This window comes from Pseudorca crassidens, chromosome 7 (genome assembly GCF_039906515.1).
Source record: "Pseudorca crassidens isolate mPseCra1 chromosome 7, mPseCra1.hap1, whole genome shotgun sequence".
Classification (NCBI taxonomy): Eukaryota; Metazoa; Chordata; class Mammalia; order Artiodactyla; family Delphinidae; genus Pseudorca; species Pseudorca crassidens.
Window position 1 is genome coordinate 7,801,010 of NC_090302.1, and position 16,330 is coordinate 7,817,339.

The window sequence follows — 16,330 nt, forward strand, 5'->3', positions numbered from 1 at the left end:
TCTCAAAACATGGTCTGGGAGTTCTCAAAAGATGCATATTCCTAACCCCTCCTGGAAAGCATTTAAGCATGCTTGGAACAACTTGGTTATGTGAATCTACAAAATAATATATGAAGCTCACATTACATTTCTATTGGATACCTCTGGCGTGGACCCATGCCTCCCTCCCCAGACTTGGTCCCACATGACTACTCCAGGCCAACCTGGCCACCTGCCTCCCTGGTCCCACGAGAGCACCCGCCCCCCACGCGGTGGTGCACCCACATTGTTGATCATGAGGTGCATGATGGTCTTAGGCATGAGGTCCCGGACAGTCTTGTTGACGATGGCCATGTATGAGTCCACCAAGTTCCGGATGGTCTCCACCTGCCGCTCCAGCTGTGGGTCCATGGAGTGCATGAAGTTGTCTGAGCCATTCTCCTCCGTCTCACTGGCCTGCCATTGAGGACAGGGCATCAGGATGGCTAGGACCTCAAAGCCAGGTTCCAGGCATCCCCAGGGTCCCAGCCCCTTCAAGGATGCCTGGAACGCTAAGATACAGAGAGAAGCAACCGGCCTGTACACAAAGACACCAGCTCCCCCATAGCTCTGGGTCTCTGGGCTCTGTCCACCCCAGTGCCTCTCAGGACCCCAAACCCTCATTCAGCCTTATCTTGGCTCTGACTCTAGTACCTAGAATTTGCCTTACTTTCCCAGTCCATAAATTAGGAAAGGACATCTCCAAGGACCCTTCATGATTCTAAAGGCCTGGCCAGATCTGTCGCCAGGCTAAAGTGCCTGGCAGAAGATGAGAGAGGGACACACTCACTTTCTCTTTGTCCTGGGAGGCCCACACCAAAGCCATAGAGGTCACCACACCAGCATTGCCATCATCGCCGCCGCCACCAGCGAGCACAGCCGTAGCAGACACACACAGGAAAAGAGGAGGGACTGAGTAAACCCAGGGCACTGCACCCCAACTGTAAGGCAACTCTAGACATTGTCACAGTGAAAGAGGGTAGAAAAGTGAAGGCAGTCAGAAGAAAGCATGATCATATGAAAGGGATGTCGGAAATGCCATCTGTGTCAGACAAAGAGTCATGTAAAACTGCACTGGAGAAGGATGGGAGGAAGGGTTAACTCTGATCCCACCCCAGAGCAGGTAGGGGGAGGATCCCTGCTATTTCTGAGCCCAATAAGAGCCGGAAAATATGGAATGGCTTGGCATCACTGTGGATGGCTTCCCCCGGAGCCCCTTATTTTAAGCAGCTTGCCCCTCCCCTACCTCCCCTGCCACTCACCCCAACACGCTCGGGGTACACGCCAGCTCTCAGGAAGGAGGCCTTCCAGCTATCCACCTCCTCCTGTGTCTCGCAGGCCAGTTCCAGCTGCCGATAATCCTTGTAGACGTTCCTGCAAGATGGGGCAGGTGGTGAGGGGAGATGGGGGGCAAAGCCCATTCACCCTCGTGGTTAAGGGCGTGCGTGGACTGGGGTCATCGTGCCTGTGGGCCAATCCTGGCTTTCTTACTTGCCAGCTGTGGCAAGTCCCTTCTTCTCTCCCAGCCTTAGTTTTCTCATCCGGAACATGGGTTAATAATAACAATTCCTGCCTTTTAGGGTCATTGAGAGGATTTAGTGAAATGAGCAGTAAAATACTCTATTAGAAAGGGACTGAGCTCTCATGAAAGGGGGACCCATGACAGTGCAGCCCCTGGCTTAGATCTCAACCCCCATTGGCCCCCTCCCAGGCTTTCCCCTCTTGGCAGCTGTATTGAACCCTCATCTCTGAGTAGGAGAAAGTCCACTAGAGTCAGCCCTGGGTTGGGAGGGGAGAGGCCTGGTACTGCCAGTATCTCATGCAGGGCAGGTACTAACCGAGTGATTGCAGAAGGACAGGAGGGGAGGAAGGAGGGAGGGAGGGAGAGAGAGAGACGGAGAGGGAGGGAGGAAAGGCAGGAAGGAGAAAGGAAGGGGTGGCGGGAAGGAGGCCAGGAACGAGATCTGGACATGAGTGTAGCACAGATTAGAAACTCAACAAATATTTGTCAAGTGAATGACTTGCTGGGGAGCCCGGGCAGATCTCTCTGTCTTCTGGATCCGTGGGCCCGTCTTTACTCCCCAGGGCCCCGTGGGAGCAGGCAGGCGCACCTCTGCTCCGTGTTGAAGAGGGCAAAGATGTGCTTGCTGGACATGAAGCCCTTCTCCACGTCCCGCAGCTTCAGGTTGTCCACGGACAGCATGTATTTCTTCTCTTTCTCCTGGGGGAGAGGGAGGAGCGATGGGTGAGGTTGGTGCTGTCTGTGCTACGCCTCACTCCCTAAGGATGCTCCATGTTGCGGCGCGGGGGGACCTGGGGCTGTAGACCACCAGCCCCTTGCACTGCGTGGGCGCTGTCTGATGAAACCCTGGCCACGGGGCCCCGGGTCTGCTGGGCACCTCGGCTCCCCACGGCGTTCAAGCCCTTCCCACCGCCTCCGCATCCATGCCAGAGCTCAAGAGCCTGGGGTGGCGAGGCTGAGCTTGGCTCCCACATCCCGCCCCAAGCCAGCCCTGGACGCAAGCCAGGCTAGCCCCAGCCAGGGACCCCGCACTCGGCCTCTCTTGCCGCCAGCCTGGCCGATGGGGCCTGCTCTGGATAAGCCTCTGACTTCATTTCCTGACTGGAGAGACGGGGAAGGGGGGCGGCCACCAGGCCTGGCAGCTTCAAAGGGCTGGCTCAGCCCACTCCCCACAGCTGCCCATGTGTTAGCGATCAGGCACACAGCACAAGCCTGGAGATGGTGAGTGTGTGTGTGCAACGTGTGTGGTTGTATGTCTGTGCAAACGTGCATGTCTGAGCACGTGTGCTCTCACCACTGTGCGTGTGCCCATGTGTCCCTGTGTGTGCACGAGGGTGCCTGAGGAGGTGCCAGCCCGGCTGTGTGTGCGTGTGAGCATGTGTGTGTGTGTGGCAACTGTAAATGTCCATATGTCTGCGTGAATGTACCTGCGGGACCTGCGCTGTGGGTGCACGTACTTACGTGCATAGAGTTTTCGTAATGGGCTGAGTCTGTGTGGTTTATCTGTATCGTCTGGGAGGAGTTACGCTTATCTGTGGATGGCATGTGGGTGCCAGGCCTGTGTGCACATGTGTGTACGTCTGGTGGGGGCTGACACGTGACTGTAGGCTCCTCTGTCCTACAGACAGAGGGGAGGAGCTCAGGGGTCTTCGGAGGAGGTACCCCAGGATGGGGCTCTGGGAGGAGGGGAGGGGTTTCTGCTGCCTGTACCCCACTAGTCAACCCAACACCACAGGGCCCACACCCGGGGGCCCGGGGGGGGTGACTGTGTGGGTTTGGAGGACTCGGGGCTTGGGCATGAGCCTCGCCACGGATCTCGGGTCGGGGGTTGGGTTTCGGAGGACCCTGCTCCACGTCCTGGCGTCATCCTGCCCACCTCTCTCTGCCCCCCGCACCCCCCTGGCCCGTCCAGCCACATAAAGCCCTCTTTATGCCAGGCGGGTGGCCGGGAGCCCCAGAGGGCGGCTGGGGGAGGAGAGGAGGAAGTTGCACACGCGGCCAGGGAACATCTGGAAGCATTCGAGGGAGGCCCCGCCGCCACCCGCCCTGCGCTCTGCTCTGGGGTTGGACACTAGGTAGGAGCAGCCCCCTCCTTCCCGCAGGCCGGCCCGTCCCCAGGCCCCTCCTCCCCAGCCAGAGCTCCCGCTCACCCCTGCCACGTCAAAGGAGGCAGAAGGGGAGTCAGAGCAGAGAGGGGACCCCGGGCTGGCTGGGCTGGGCTGGGGACCTTGCATCTCCAGGACATGGGGCTGAAGCTCTCACCCGACGGACAGACACTGCAGCCTGGATGGATCAGAGGACACCTCCACTCCGTCTACCCAGTGTTTAGACTATCTGTTCAGGACTTCCAAATTGTACAGTAGTCTGCACATTGGTTAGGCTGGGCTGGGTTAGACCCTCGGCACCGCCGCTGGAGAGCTGGAGCGGCCCCCGCGCGCCATCCCAGAACCGGAGCCTGGAGCCGGGGCAGGGGGCTTGGGGGGCACAGAGTGGGCTGGGAGGAGGCAACAGGGATGGGGGCACCACCATGCTGTGGGACGGGGTGGGGTTGCTGATGGGTGGCGGAGGAAGAGTGAGAAGATGGGGGGTCAGTGAGGGCTGGGGATGTGGGCGGCTGCCTGTCTGCCCAGAGGATCACCCAAGTCCCAAAGACCAGACGGTTGGTGGCTGGGTGGAGAAGGGGGACAGATCACCCTCCGTTCAGCCCGGACCACCTCCCTGTCCCCAGCTGTTTTAGGGCAGAAAGATCCACTCACAACCCCACACACACACGCAACTTTACCTCGGCACGAACACACCTACAACTCGGAGACATACATCCCCACACTCGAATTTTAAACCACACATCCGTGTCCCAAGCACACACAAGTGCATGCACACACATGCGCACACAGACGCACACACCCGCTCACAATGGAACACCAGCCCTCTCCCATCCTTACATCCCCAACACGTACAATACATATCCTCAAACGTGCCACACGCACGCCCTCCCTCCTCAAGTCCACTCGCCACACATACACACAGATGCTTACACACTGGGCACGGGCACACACGCCTCAGGCACACATGGTCTGCCCCCAAACACACATGCAAACCCTCAAACACCGAACACGCCCCGACGCTTATACCCCAGACACTCTCCTGTCAAACACCCACACCCCACGTCCACAAGCCTCACACACACCCTCACCTCCCAGCACTCACTGCCCAGCCCTCCCCCACCCACACGTACACTCAACGCCGGGGTCACACTCAACTCAACTCAAATGTACACACGAAGTTCCACAGAGACCAGCCCCCCGATACACACACACACACACACACACACACACACACACACACACACACACATACAAGGACGGGGCCCTGCTCAGATATACTCCCTCCTCCCCCCAGTGTAGCCCGTCTCTAGCCCCCAGCCCCAGTCACACTGTCCCCTGGCCCTGTGCAAGGAACCTCAACACAGGAGCCCAAGGAATGGTGGGGCACGGGCACGTCTAGGAAGGCTGCCCAGGCGGTAGAGCAGGAAGCGGTCCCCACACCCGTGCCCCGCACAGCCTCACGCTCCACCCTTCGAGGGGCCCCATGCTCTGGGAGAGGCCAGGGTTGGGGTAATGAGGTCCAGATGGCTTGGCGCCCCCGCCAGTGACGACAGAGGGCCCCGCCCAAAGTGAGGAGGGGGGCCCTGCCTGGGGAGACTTGGAGGGGGCAGGGAGCAAGGAGGGGGGCTTGGAGAGCGAAATCAGAGGCCACTGCCCCAGGCTCTGCTCCCCCATGGAGAGCACCTTCGCCTTCAACAGACCCCTCAGGAAGAAGGGGGTCCCTCCCCCCACTCCTTGGCCAGCTGGAGTTCATTACCACAAGCCCCCTCCCCCCCAGCCCTCCCTGCTCTCTCTGGTCACCTCTGGAATCCAGATGTGGAAGCCAAAGGGACTCGTTCTTAAAGGAGACCAGCAGCAGGGAAGGGGGGTGGCTGGGCTTCTCTGTGCCCAGTGGGCAGGGAGGGGTTTGGGGTGGTGCCTCTGTGGGGCCCCATCGCTCCTCGCCCCTCTGGCTGGAGGCACCCTGGGCATCCCCCTCGGACTGCTGGGGGCTGGGGGGCTGGGGTGCAGGGGTTAACAGCGTGTCTGGCAGCTGGACTCGTGTGTGTCATGGGCCTGTGGAGGCCACGGAGTAGGAGGCACGCCCTGGAGCAAGAAAACAGGAAGGCTGCGGGGCTGCTGGGGTCAGGGAGGGATGCCCAGCACCCCTGCCACCCCAGGGCGCTGAGCCCCAAGCTCCCCAGTCCTGCCAAGCCCTCTTCTCCATCCAGCCTGGATGAGCCCCCAGGATTGCCTGCCTCTGGTCCTGACCTCCCACCTCCACCCAGAGGTCTTTGATGAGAGTTTTAAATCCCCCTTTTGGGTGGTTCAGTCCACTCCAAGCCTGTGGTGGGGTCTCAGCCTGCCTCTGGCCACCAGCCAAACCCCTTGATGACCAGTGGCCCTTTACTTACCTCGTCATCCTTGTACCAGGACAGATTCTCGGCGGTCAGCACAAACCAATACTCCTTGGAGCCCCCCTTCATGATACCGATGTTGTTGATGGTCAGCCAGCCCTTCCGGATGACCTGGAGGGTGGGGGGGTGCAGGAAGTCAGTGGACAGAGGCCAGGATTCCCCATGGAGGATGGGGTGGGCAAAGAGAGACCCTCAAAAGCTCACCCCTCCCCCAGCTCTTCAAGGCCTGGCTGGTCAGAGAGGGTGGGGGCCAGACCTGCCCTGGTTTGAACCACAAGTGAACAGAGAGGAAGACAGAGGAAGGCAGAGGTCAGCTCAGGATAAAGAGCCTTCTGACAGAGCCATCTGAGTAGGGGACTGGTGGCTTTGGTAGGGGACGAGCTCCCCACTGCTAAAAAGTGTGCAAGCAGAGTTTAGGTGGCTGATTGGGCAAGATAACTCTGAGTATCTTTTCAGGTTAACAGTCAGTTTATTCAAAGACTTTTTCTGACCTCAGGGACTTTGCACGTGCTTCTGTTGACTCTGCCTAGAAAGCACTTCCTCCTGTTGGCCTGGCAAATCCTACTCATCCTCTGGGTATGAGCTCAGAAGTCACATTCTCAGGCAGACTCTCCCCGGCCCCCCATATAAGTCAGGACCCCTAGTATAATCTCTCATCACTCCCTTAAGCTTTCTTCTATGACGATGACTGGAATTTTGAATTTGCGTGCGTGTGTGTGATTATCTGTTGATGTCAGTCTGTCTTGCTAAATTGTGAACTCTCTCCCTCACTGGTGTATCCCAGCACTTGGCAGAGGGCTAGGCAAACAGTAAGTTATCAATAAATATTTGTGGCATGAATACATGAATGCTGTGATAGTAGGGTTCTAAGAGTCTTTGCCTCCAAGCCCCAGGACAGGGGTGCGGTGGTAGAGCACAGACGCGGCGGGGAGGAGCTGAGCACAAATTGTCCAGACTCCTCTTCCCTGGAGAAGCCCAGAGTAACAGGCAAAGGTCTCTTTTCACAGCAAGAAGCAGCTGTCTCTGGGACTGTCCTGAGCGACTGATGCAGATTAGGGCCTGTGGATTCTGCTGCAAGGGCAGGGACACTGACCAGACCCTGGTGGTGGGACAGACTGAGGGGACAAGGGAGCCACTTCTGCTCCCTCCCCCAGCCCTGGCCTCCCTGGCTTCTCCCCTGAGCATCTGGAGAAGACTGAGCAGCCTGGGGCTGGCAGGAAAGCCCTCTGGGGTCAAGCCTGCTTCTAAGGCCCTCAAAGCGCCCCCCCCGCCCCCCGCCCCCACTCCCAGCCCTCCTTAAACCTCTCTGGCTTCCCTGAGAACCTTGCGGAGAACCCAAGTCACACAGCGGATCACAGCTAGTAGCTGCCTTAGTCATTAACAGAGATGTGGTAGCCAAGTGCCTCATGACCACCCTTCCACCCTGTCCCGGTCTGGAGAGGATCCCCTCAGCATCTTGTCACTGTCTTTGGAATTGAGTCTGAATGCCACTCCCTGGCCCTCCATCTCCCCTGTCTGACCAACAGACCTCTCCACCCTGCTCCCGCCCTGACTCCTGTCCTCCCTCGGCCACCCCCAGCTCTGCCCTCCTCCCTGCTCACCCAAAACCCCCTTCCAGAGCCCCAGCGCCAGGGACCTCCTGTTCCCCCCACTTCCACCCTGCCTGGGGCCTGACTACAAGCCCAGGCTTCCAAGGGGCAGGGCCAGAGTCTGACTCCTGTCCAGGGGCCAGCACAGTACAGGCACCAGTGAGTGTTTGCTGAACCGAATTGCCCTGGGATACTGCATTCATTAGCTCCTTCATTCTATTTAGCACCTACTGTGTGCCAGGCACTGCACTGGGGGCTGAGGATTTACTGGTGAACAGGACAGACCCAGCCCTTCCCCTTATAGGGTTCAAGAGGGAAATGATATGATGCCAGTAATCACACAAACACCTATATTATCACAAAGAAACTACAGCTTCTGGAAGAGCTCAGACTCTATGGCTGGTGGTACAACCGGGGCTGAGAAGTGATGTTTCAGCAGAGATCTGAAGGACAGAATAGGTAAGGAGGCACTGGTCTCTTGACACTTCATTCACTCTTTACTCAACTCTCTGGTAGAGATGCCAGCTTAAAAACATTCTCTCTCATCCATCCGTCCACCTATCCAACCATCCATCCATCCATCCATCCATCCATCCATCCATCCGACCGATATTTAAAGAGCCCCTACTCAGTGCCAGGCCCCTGCCAGGCATTCTCACCCACCCCAGCCCACATGGTCTACCTCTGGCTGAAGTAGATGCTTAGTTCATGCGCAGTGATGGACAGATTGGTGGGACTCTGTGTGTGGCTAGACCCTGCCTCTGGCCTGAGTACATATGTGGACACCCATGGGCTGGTGTGTGCAAACCAAAGGGTGCCCTCTTGACCTCTGCACATTCCCACTACAAATGGGTCCCCTCCTCCCCCTCACTACACAAACCAAGAGCCCCAGTCCTGGTACTCACCAGAATCTCATCCTGCAAAGAGGTAACCATAGCAACCACGAGAAGCACCGGGAGAGAGGAGAGAGGGTTACTGATGCAGAGTGGGAGGCTTGTGGCTGGCATCTGACAGGCTCTCTGGCCCCTGTGGGACCCTTCCCCTCGGGGGAGGGGGATCTCAGAGCTTGGCGTCCATCCGGCACCCTCCATCCCTCCGGCTGGGGCACTGGAGTTCACTCACCTGGTTCCCTGAAGCCTTCTTCTTGTTCATCTGGTTGCTCCTCTGCTGAGCACTAATGAGGAGAGAAAGAAGAGTCCCAGAAACTTCTCTCAAGAGGCCCGGCTTCATTGCTACTGCTCAGTGGGCACCAGACCCAGAGGCTTAACCCAACAGGCCTGGGTCCTACACACATACACACACAGTCACACGAGGTGTCACCTCCTCTGACCAGGGAGCACTCACTTGGCAAAGCCTATGAAGTCCTCATGGTTGGTATTCATGTAAGCCAGTTCAATATCGATGAGGAGCATGACCTTCAAGGATACACAGGTCAGCAGTAAAGTGGAAAAGATACCACAGAGTTTTAAAATGCATGAAAAGCTGGGAGAAGCATACTTGCAGCATGTATAGAGTCCATAATAAATCAATGTATAAGCCACAATAAATAAATGTATCCATAATAGTATCCATAATAAACAAAGAATTCCTATAAATCAATAAGTGGAAGACAAGAAACACAAATCAAAATAGTCCAAGAACATGAATGGGTAACCCATAGAAGAAATGCATACAACCAATAAGGATATGTAAAAAATGCTCCCTCTCATTGATAAAGAAATGTAAGTTAAAGTGAGACCCCTTTTTAACCCATCAAACTAATAATAAATATTGATAATGACCAGTGTGGGCACAACTGTGGGAAGACAGATTCTCTCACATACTGTTGGTGGAACTGTAAATTAGTATCACCTTCTTGGAGGGCAGTTTGGCAATATTTGACAACATTAAAATGCATATATTCACTTCTAGAACTATATCTCACAGATAAGCTCCTTGAGTGAGCAAAGATACATGTACCAGGGTGTTCAGTCTGGTGTGGTGTATTGCAGAGAAAAACTGGGAACAAGCCAATGGCTAACAGAAGGTGAAATAGATTATGGTATCCTCTAAACTAAAAGGCACTCTACAGCTGTTCAGAAGAATGAGGATAACTTCCAGATTCTGGCATGGGAAAATCCCCTTTGCAAATAATTAAGAGTGATGGGATTTGTGACCAAATTGTGATGGGGGTGACATTCCTGATGCTCACTGCCGGGTTCAGACCCGGGCCCTGCTGCTTCCTGTGAGTTTGTCCTCACCGAGCTTCAAATTCCACAAATGAAGGGTTTCAGCCTCACAGGAGTGGTGAAGACACGGTGAGAGGAGGAAGGTCATGGGTCTGACCTGTAATAGGTGCTCAACAGATGTTAGCTACAATTATCTTCAGAGAAAAAAAGGCAAGACACACCGCAGGACTGTGATTCTTTAAGAGTAAGAGGAAATCTGGAATCTGTATGTGCCTAGGGAAAATGTCTGGAAGGAGACACACCACACTTTTAATAATGTTTCTTTTATGGGAGACTGCGGGCGGGGAAGCGTGAATGGAGGAACACTTACTCGTAAGTTAATGACTTCTATACTGATTGAACATTTTATTGAGTATTTCTCAGTTTGTCATTAAAAAGAGACCAGTGAGGAGTTAGAAACACAACATCGGCAACAAAAATGTGAGTGATTAGGGACAGCGCCATTGTGGAGAAGGGGTGTATGAGGATGGAAGCTGGGAATTGGGAGCCAGAGGTGGGTATAGACAGAAGATGACAGGGAGATGGCCAAGGGAAAAGGACTCGCCTGTGAGCTTTGTGAGAGCCATGAGGGAGCCTGCTCACCTCTGCCCCTCCCAGCTCAGAGGAGCATTCAGGGAATATGCTTCTTATTGAATGAACGAATGAATGAATGAATGAAAGAATATTTGATAAATGACTACATAAAAGGAAGGGAGGGCGCCTATGAGGGGTGTATGGTGACCCAGAGAAACAGCAAAGAGAGAGAGAGAGGCCCCAAGTGAGATGACCAGAGTATAGATAGTTGAGAAGCAGATTGTGGGATTGTAAAATGGAGCGGCTTCTCTAGAAAACTGTATGGCAGGTCCTCAAAAAGTTAAACATAGAATTACCATATGATCCAGCAATTCCATTTCTGGAAATATACCCTAAAGATTTAAAAGCAAGCTCTCAAAGAGATATTTGTGCACCTGTGTTCATAGCAGCATTATTCACAATAGCCCAAAAGTGGGAAAAAACAGATAAACAAAATGTGGTCTATTCATACAATGGAATATTATTCAGCCTTAAAAAGGAAAGATATTCTGACACGTGCTACAACGTGGATGAAGCTTGTGAACATTATGCTAAGTGAAGTTAGCCAGAAACAGAAGGACAAATGTATGCTTCCACTTATATGAGGTACCTAGAGTCATCAACTTCATAGAAACAGAAAGGAGAATGGTGGTTGCCAGGGGCTGGGAGGAAGGGGGAATGGGTGTCATTTTTTTGGGTTTGTTTTTGGCTGTGCTGTGGGGCATGTGGGATCTTCGTTCCCCAACCAGGATTGAACCCGCACCCCCTGCATTGGGAGCGTGGAGTCTTAACCATTGGACCACCAGGGAAGTCCCTAGGAGTCACTGTTTAAGGGGGACAGAGTTTCATTTTAGGAAGATGAAAAGTTCTGAAGATGGTTGGTGGTGATGGTTGCACAGCAATCTGAATGTACTTAATACCACTGAACTGCACAATTTAAAGCGGTTAAAATAGTAAAATTTATGTTATGTATATATTTTCTCACAACAAAAAAGAGAGCAAGAGAGAAGCAGAAAGTTAATACAAGGAGAGAAAGTATAAGAGAGCCTGAGACAGAAGAGACAAAGTGGGAAGAAGGAGGTGAGCCCAAGGGCAGGAGTGAAAGGTGAGGGAAGAGGGGGTGGTGCGTGGGCTCACCTGCTCCTTGGTGCGACCCTCGCGCTCCCGGATGTGGGTGGTCACGATGCGCTCCATCTCCTCCCGCAGCCGGGGGTACTGCTGGAGCTGCGGCGGGGGGGGGGGCAGGGGAGAGAGCCACGTACACTGGGGGCACGGGTAGGGGGCACCCAAACCCCACCAGAATCCAGGGCCGTGGGGTGGGAGGGACACACAGAATGCCCCACACCTGGGGGCCCAGGAAGCTGATGGCACCCAGCCACAGCCACCCCTTTCCCCCAGTTGTGGGCTCCAAATGGCAAGTCAAGGGTCTTCCCAGTCCCGGGCCCTCTTCACTAGCCTACCTGGGCAACTTCACGGGGGCCGGCAGTTCCCATGAGCACAAATGCCTTGGGAATCAGCCTGCTCCTCGGCCGCCATCTTGGTGGCAGCCATCTTGGAAACAGACCTATTCGATTGAGGCCTCTGTTTGGGGCGCTGTTAGCGCCCCAAACTTTCACTGATCCTCAGGGCTACCCCTTGCCTCCTCAAAGGCTTGGAGGCACAGTCAGGTGGGGAATCAGGCAGGTAACAGCCCGCAGATTACGATCCAGGGAGAATCTGGGGAGGGCAGGGCCCGAGGTGCCAGGTGGCCTCCTGAGTCAGGCTGGGGACAGGCAGTGCTCCTTGTCAGAGCTGGGGGAGGGGAGCAGGGGAAGACCAGCAGCTACACAAAGGACATGCAGGAGGCACAGGCATGCGAGGGCATTGGGGGTGGGGTGGGCATGCGGAGTGGGAGTGCCAGCAGCATGAGCAGTACCCTGCGGGGGCCCTCTTGGTCCAATCCACCCGGCTTTGCCTCCCTTTGCATGCCCTGTCCCGGCATCGCTAACCCGACACATCTGCCTGGCCCAGAGCTGGCCGGCCAGCCTGTCTCTACCCCACTCCTCTGGGGGTAGAAGCTCAGCAGCGCCCTTCTACCCACCCCCCACCCCCCGCAGTTTTTATCAACTGAGGCCAAAGGGAAGTTGCTCCAAACCCTTCCCCCCTGCCTGTGGACTCTGCCTTCAGCTCAGCAGGCTCTGGACAAAACCTGGGTTGACTCCTTCTTCAGGACTCTGTTGAATATCGTGTCTTCCAGAGAGCCTACTGTGACCACCTCCATGTGCCCCATCCCTCTCCACCCCACTTCCCTCCCCAAACTGGACTGTAATTGCCCTGAAGGTAGGGCCCAGGGCTGGGCACACTGCCAGTGCCCAAAGAGGGCACGTTGAAAGAATGAGGGAATGAATGAAGGATGGAAGTCTTTGCCCTCCTTGCCAGGGTGAGCAGACATCAGCTCCTCTGCCCTCTGGCTCATGAACCGGCAGCTCCTTGGAGAGGGGGACTCGCTGAGCTGCTGATGGTGGGAGTCTATCCAAGGGGACTTCCTCCTCTGCCATGGAGGGGACCAGGCTGGGCAAAGCTAGACCCACACCTTGTCCCTCTTCCTATCCTGGGTCAGGCCCCGCAGGTGGATCCCCCTATGTGGGAAGAGAGCTGGAGGTTAGCGTGCCTGGGTCACAGGTAGTGATTCTGAGGGCAAGATGGAGGCCAAGGGGATGGGGTGGGGGAGGGGTGGGGGGCATCAGGAGAGGCAGGAGGATGGGGGAGAGAGCAGCGCCTTGGATGCCAGCCCAGGAGAGGCAGACTTGAGAGATGCCACATCCTCCCCACTCCCCCCTGACTGTTCCGTGGCTCTGCCAAGGGTGTGGCTCATGTGGCCAAGCTCAGGGGACCTGGAAGAGAGGCAGCCTGAGAGGCGGGGCTTAGAAACAGCACTGGCTGGAGGGACCCAGTGGACCCTTCTGCACCGAGAGGCTCAGGGATAGGCCATCACTCCTTCTCACGATCCCCGAGTTGGGGTAGATTTGGACCGAGTCACGGCCACCAGCAAAGCCTCCTCTGAGATGGTCCCAAGTGCTCCCTCCCTGGGTGGCGTCGCGGGAGGGGCAAGGAGGGAGGAGGAGGGAGCAATTTGCCAAAGAGCATGACCAGTTCTCCCACTAACGGCCTGGATATTACATTTGTCAAGTTTTCCATGTGTCACAAATGACAGGGCAGCCTCAGCCCCTTTGAGAAGTTCTGTTCCCTTTGAGCATCTTTTTCCATTCTGGCTGCCTCTGAGCATTTCCAGAACTTTCAGCCAGTTTTTAAAATGGAACTTTTCTCTCTCAGGTCTTGGCTAAGTGGGGCAGTCAGCCTGCAGCCCACTGTTTAGTGGTCAGGAATGCAGGCCCTGGAGCCACCATGGCTCTGGGTTCAAAGCCAGCCCCCTACCCTGCTGACCTTCCTTGGGAAAGTGCTTGGACCCCTCTGAGCCTCAGTTTCTTCATGTGTGAAATGAGGTAATAATGGCACCTTCCCTCTTAGGGTTGTTGAGAGGACTGAGAAGCATACCCTGTGCTGGACATTAAACTCCAGATTTCATCCAGAGATGAAACTCTAATCCCAGCAGGGCTAGGAATAATCAGCAGGAATGGCTTGCTAAATTTAGAAGATTTGGAGAGGGAAAAAAAAAGAGGAAGATGGGTGAATTTTGCTATGTAAACAAAAAACTACTATGCATTAAATCAATTAAAAGGCAATTTTTTAAAGAAATAATTTATAAGCTTTCCTTTCTAAAGTTTTTGTTGATCAGTTTTTCTCCTTACAAAAATTTACTGACTCACTGTAAGAAATCTGAATATGACAAAAGTTTGTGAAGTAGAAATGAAAAAATTCCTGTGTTCTTTGCCTTCTTAAAATAATGGTTAGTAACTATGCCTTTGGAATTTTATCACTTATGTAGATTATTATATTATATATATTTATCATTTATATATATTACTTTCCCCCCCAAATTCTATACGTTCGTCTCCGAAACCTGCTTTTCCCCCCACAGTACATTGTGGAAGGACACGTGAATGGAAATAAATATCCCTTGCCCTTTTAACAACTATAGTCTTTCATTGTCTGTGTGATACCATAGTCAATCCCCTCTTGATGGACATCTGGGTTGTTTCCAAAATATTACCATTTACCCTAATTAGTGCTTTTTTGGAAGGCAATTCAGCAAAGTGTTCCACAGTTTTTAAATGTTTATATCTAGTAATCAGTCTTCTAGGAATCTATCCTAAGGAAATAATCCTAGAGAAAGAAAAATAAAATTCTTTATACACAAAGATGTCCATTGCCAGGGTATTTATAATATTGAAAAACTAGAGACTGTTTCAGTGTTCACCAATAGGAAAATGGTTAAGTAAACCGTGATAAATCTATTCAATAGAATATTATGCAATCATTAAAAATGTTCACATAGGGACTTCCCTGGTGGGCCAGTGGTTAAGAATCCACCTGCCAATGCAGGCGACACGGGTTCGAGCCCTGGTCCCGGAAGATCCCACATGCCGCGGAGCAACTAAGCCCATGCGCCACAACTACTGAGCCTGTGCTCTAGAGCCGGTGAGCCACAACTACTGAGCCCATGCACTGCAACTACTGAAGGGTGCGTGCCTAGAACCCGTGATCCGCAACAAGAGAAGCCACTGCAATGAGAAGCCCGCGCACTGCAACGGAGAGTAGCCTCTGCTCGCCGCAACTAGAGAAAGCCTGCACGCAGCAACGAAGACCCAACGCAGCCAAAAATTAAATAAATAAATAAATAAATAAATTTATTTAAAAAAATGTTCACATAGACTATGTAATAACACCCACCAAAATGTATGTTATTAAGAGAAAAAGCAGGATACTAATATATTCACAGTGTAAATACCTAACAAAGTAAATAAACCTATGTATAGAAAAAAGAGTTTGGAGGAATAAATTGGTGAAAACTCTTTGGAGAGCAAATCTTGCAGAAGTTACCAAAACTGTGAGTGCTCACATCCATTGACTAGGCAATTCTATGCTAGAAATTTGCTCTAAAGAAATGACAGGATAAGTACTACAAATATATTTATAAGGCTATTCACTGCAGCACTGTTTGTAAAAGAAAAGAAAAAGTGGAAACAACCTAAATGTCTGTCAATAGGATATTGAATACATAAATCATGTCATATTTCTACAGTGGAATACAATTCAGCTGTTCAAGGGCATGATCTTTACGTAGCTACTACAAGGATTCCACTCCACATTGCTCAGTAAAAAAGAAGAGTTCACTATCAGTGTGGTCAGTGTGATCCCTTTTAGGTTAAAACCTGTGTATGTTTGTAATTAGTTAGGAAGGGTGTGCTGCTAGCAGTCTTTATCTCTAGGGCTGTGAGCTTATAGGGACTTTTGCTTTCTCTGTGCAGTTTGAATATTTTGATAACAATCATGTATGATCAGAACAAAATCAATACCGATAATTTCATTTTTTAAAAAAAGGAGTGTATTTGCAGGAAATGTACAAAAATCTCAGTGTGGCTCTTGGAAAGGGAGTGTTGTTGCCTCCTTTTCACTCTTGGGCATTTTCCAAATTTTCTCTAATTGAGAGTGTGTTCCTTTCAAAATGAAAACCCAAAATTTTTAAAAATTTAGATATATTTTGTGTTCTTTTGTAAAGAGATTTGAGGCAGCTTAAAATAAACTCGGTATTTTTTAGTTTAACAAAAGTTAAGATTGCATTGCTTAGTATTCATGATGCAGTGGGACCATGATTTAGATATCATGATATATACTATGCAAGGGAAAGTCCAGCCCAGATTTGATTCCACCTGGATCAGGCACTGAGTGGATGCTAATTTGCTTAATCTATCCCCATTTGGCAAAAGTGAGATAGGATTGTGTAAGGGGCGCACAGGACTAATTATATATGAGCCACAAA

General features: G+C 52.8%; 1 protein-coding gene across 24 annotated transcripts in view; it reads right to left on the reverse strand.

Annotated features, from left to right (window-relative positions):
* Nucleotides 1-16,330, reverse strand: part of DNM1 (dynamin 1) — a 45,044-nt gene that overhangs the window by 6,145 nt on the left and 22,569 nt on the right. For 19 of the 24 annotated variants that reach the window (XR_010944836.1, XR_010944835.1, XR_010944834.1 and 16 more), the window contains exons 11-19: nt 11,548-11,634; nt 8,975-9,045; nt 8,753-8,804; nt 8,536-8,547; nt 6,039-6,152; nt 2,130-2,239; nt 1,281-1,392; nt 809-820; nt 265-435 (exon numbers count right to left, since the gene is read on the reverse strand). Coding sequence is in view for 17 of the 24 variants with exons in the window: in XM_067743112.1 (XP_067599213.1) it covers nt 265-435; nt 809-820; nt 1,281-1,392; nt 2,130-2,239; nt 6,039-6,152; nt 8,536-8,547; nt 8,753-8,804; nt 8,975-9,045; nt 11,548-11,634 (741 nt within the window). In the remaining 7 variants the exon portion in view is untranslated. The remainder of the gene's footprint in view (nt 1-264; nt 436-808; nt 821-1,280; nt 1,393-2,129; nt 2,240-6,038; nt 6,153-8,535; nt 8,548-8,752; nt 8,805-8,974; nt 9,046-11,547; nt 11,635-16,330) is intronic. The other 5 variants (XM_067743128.1, XM_067743117.1, XM_067743119.1 and 2 more) reach the window with 2 other exon arrangements.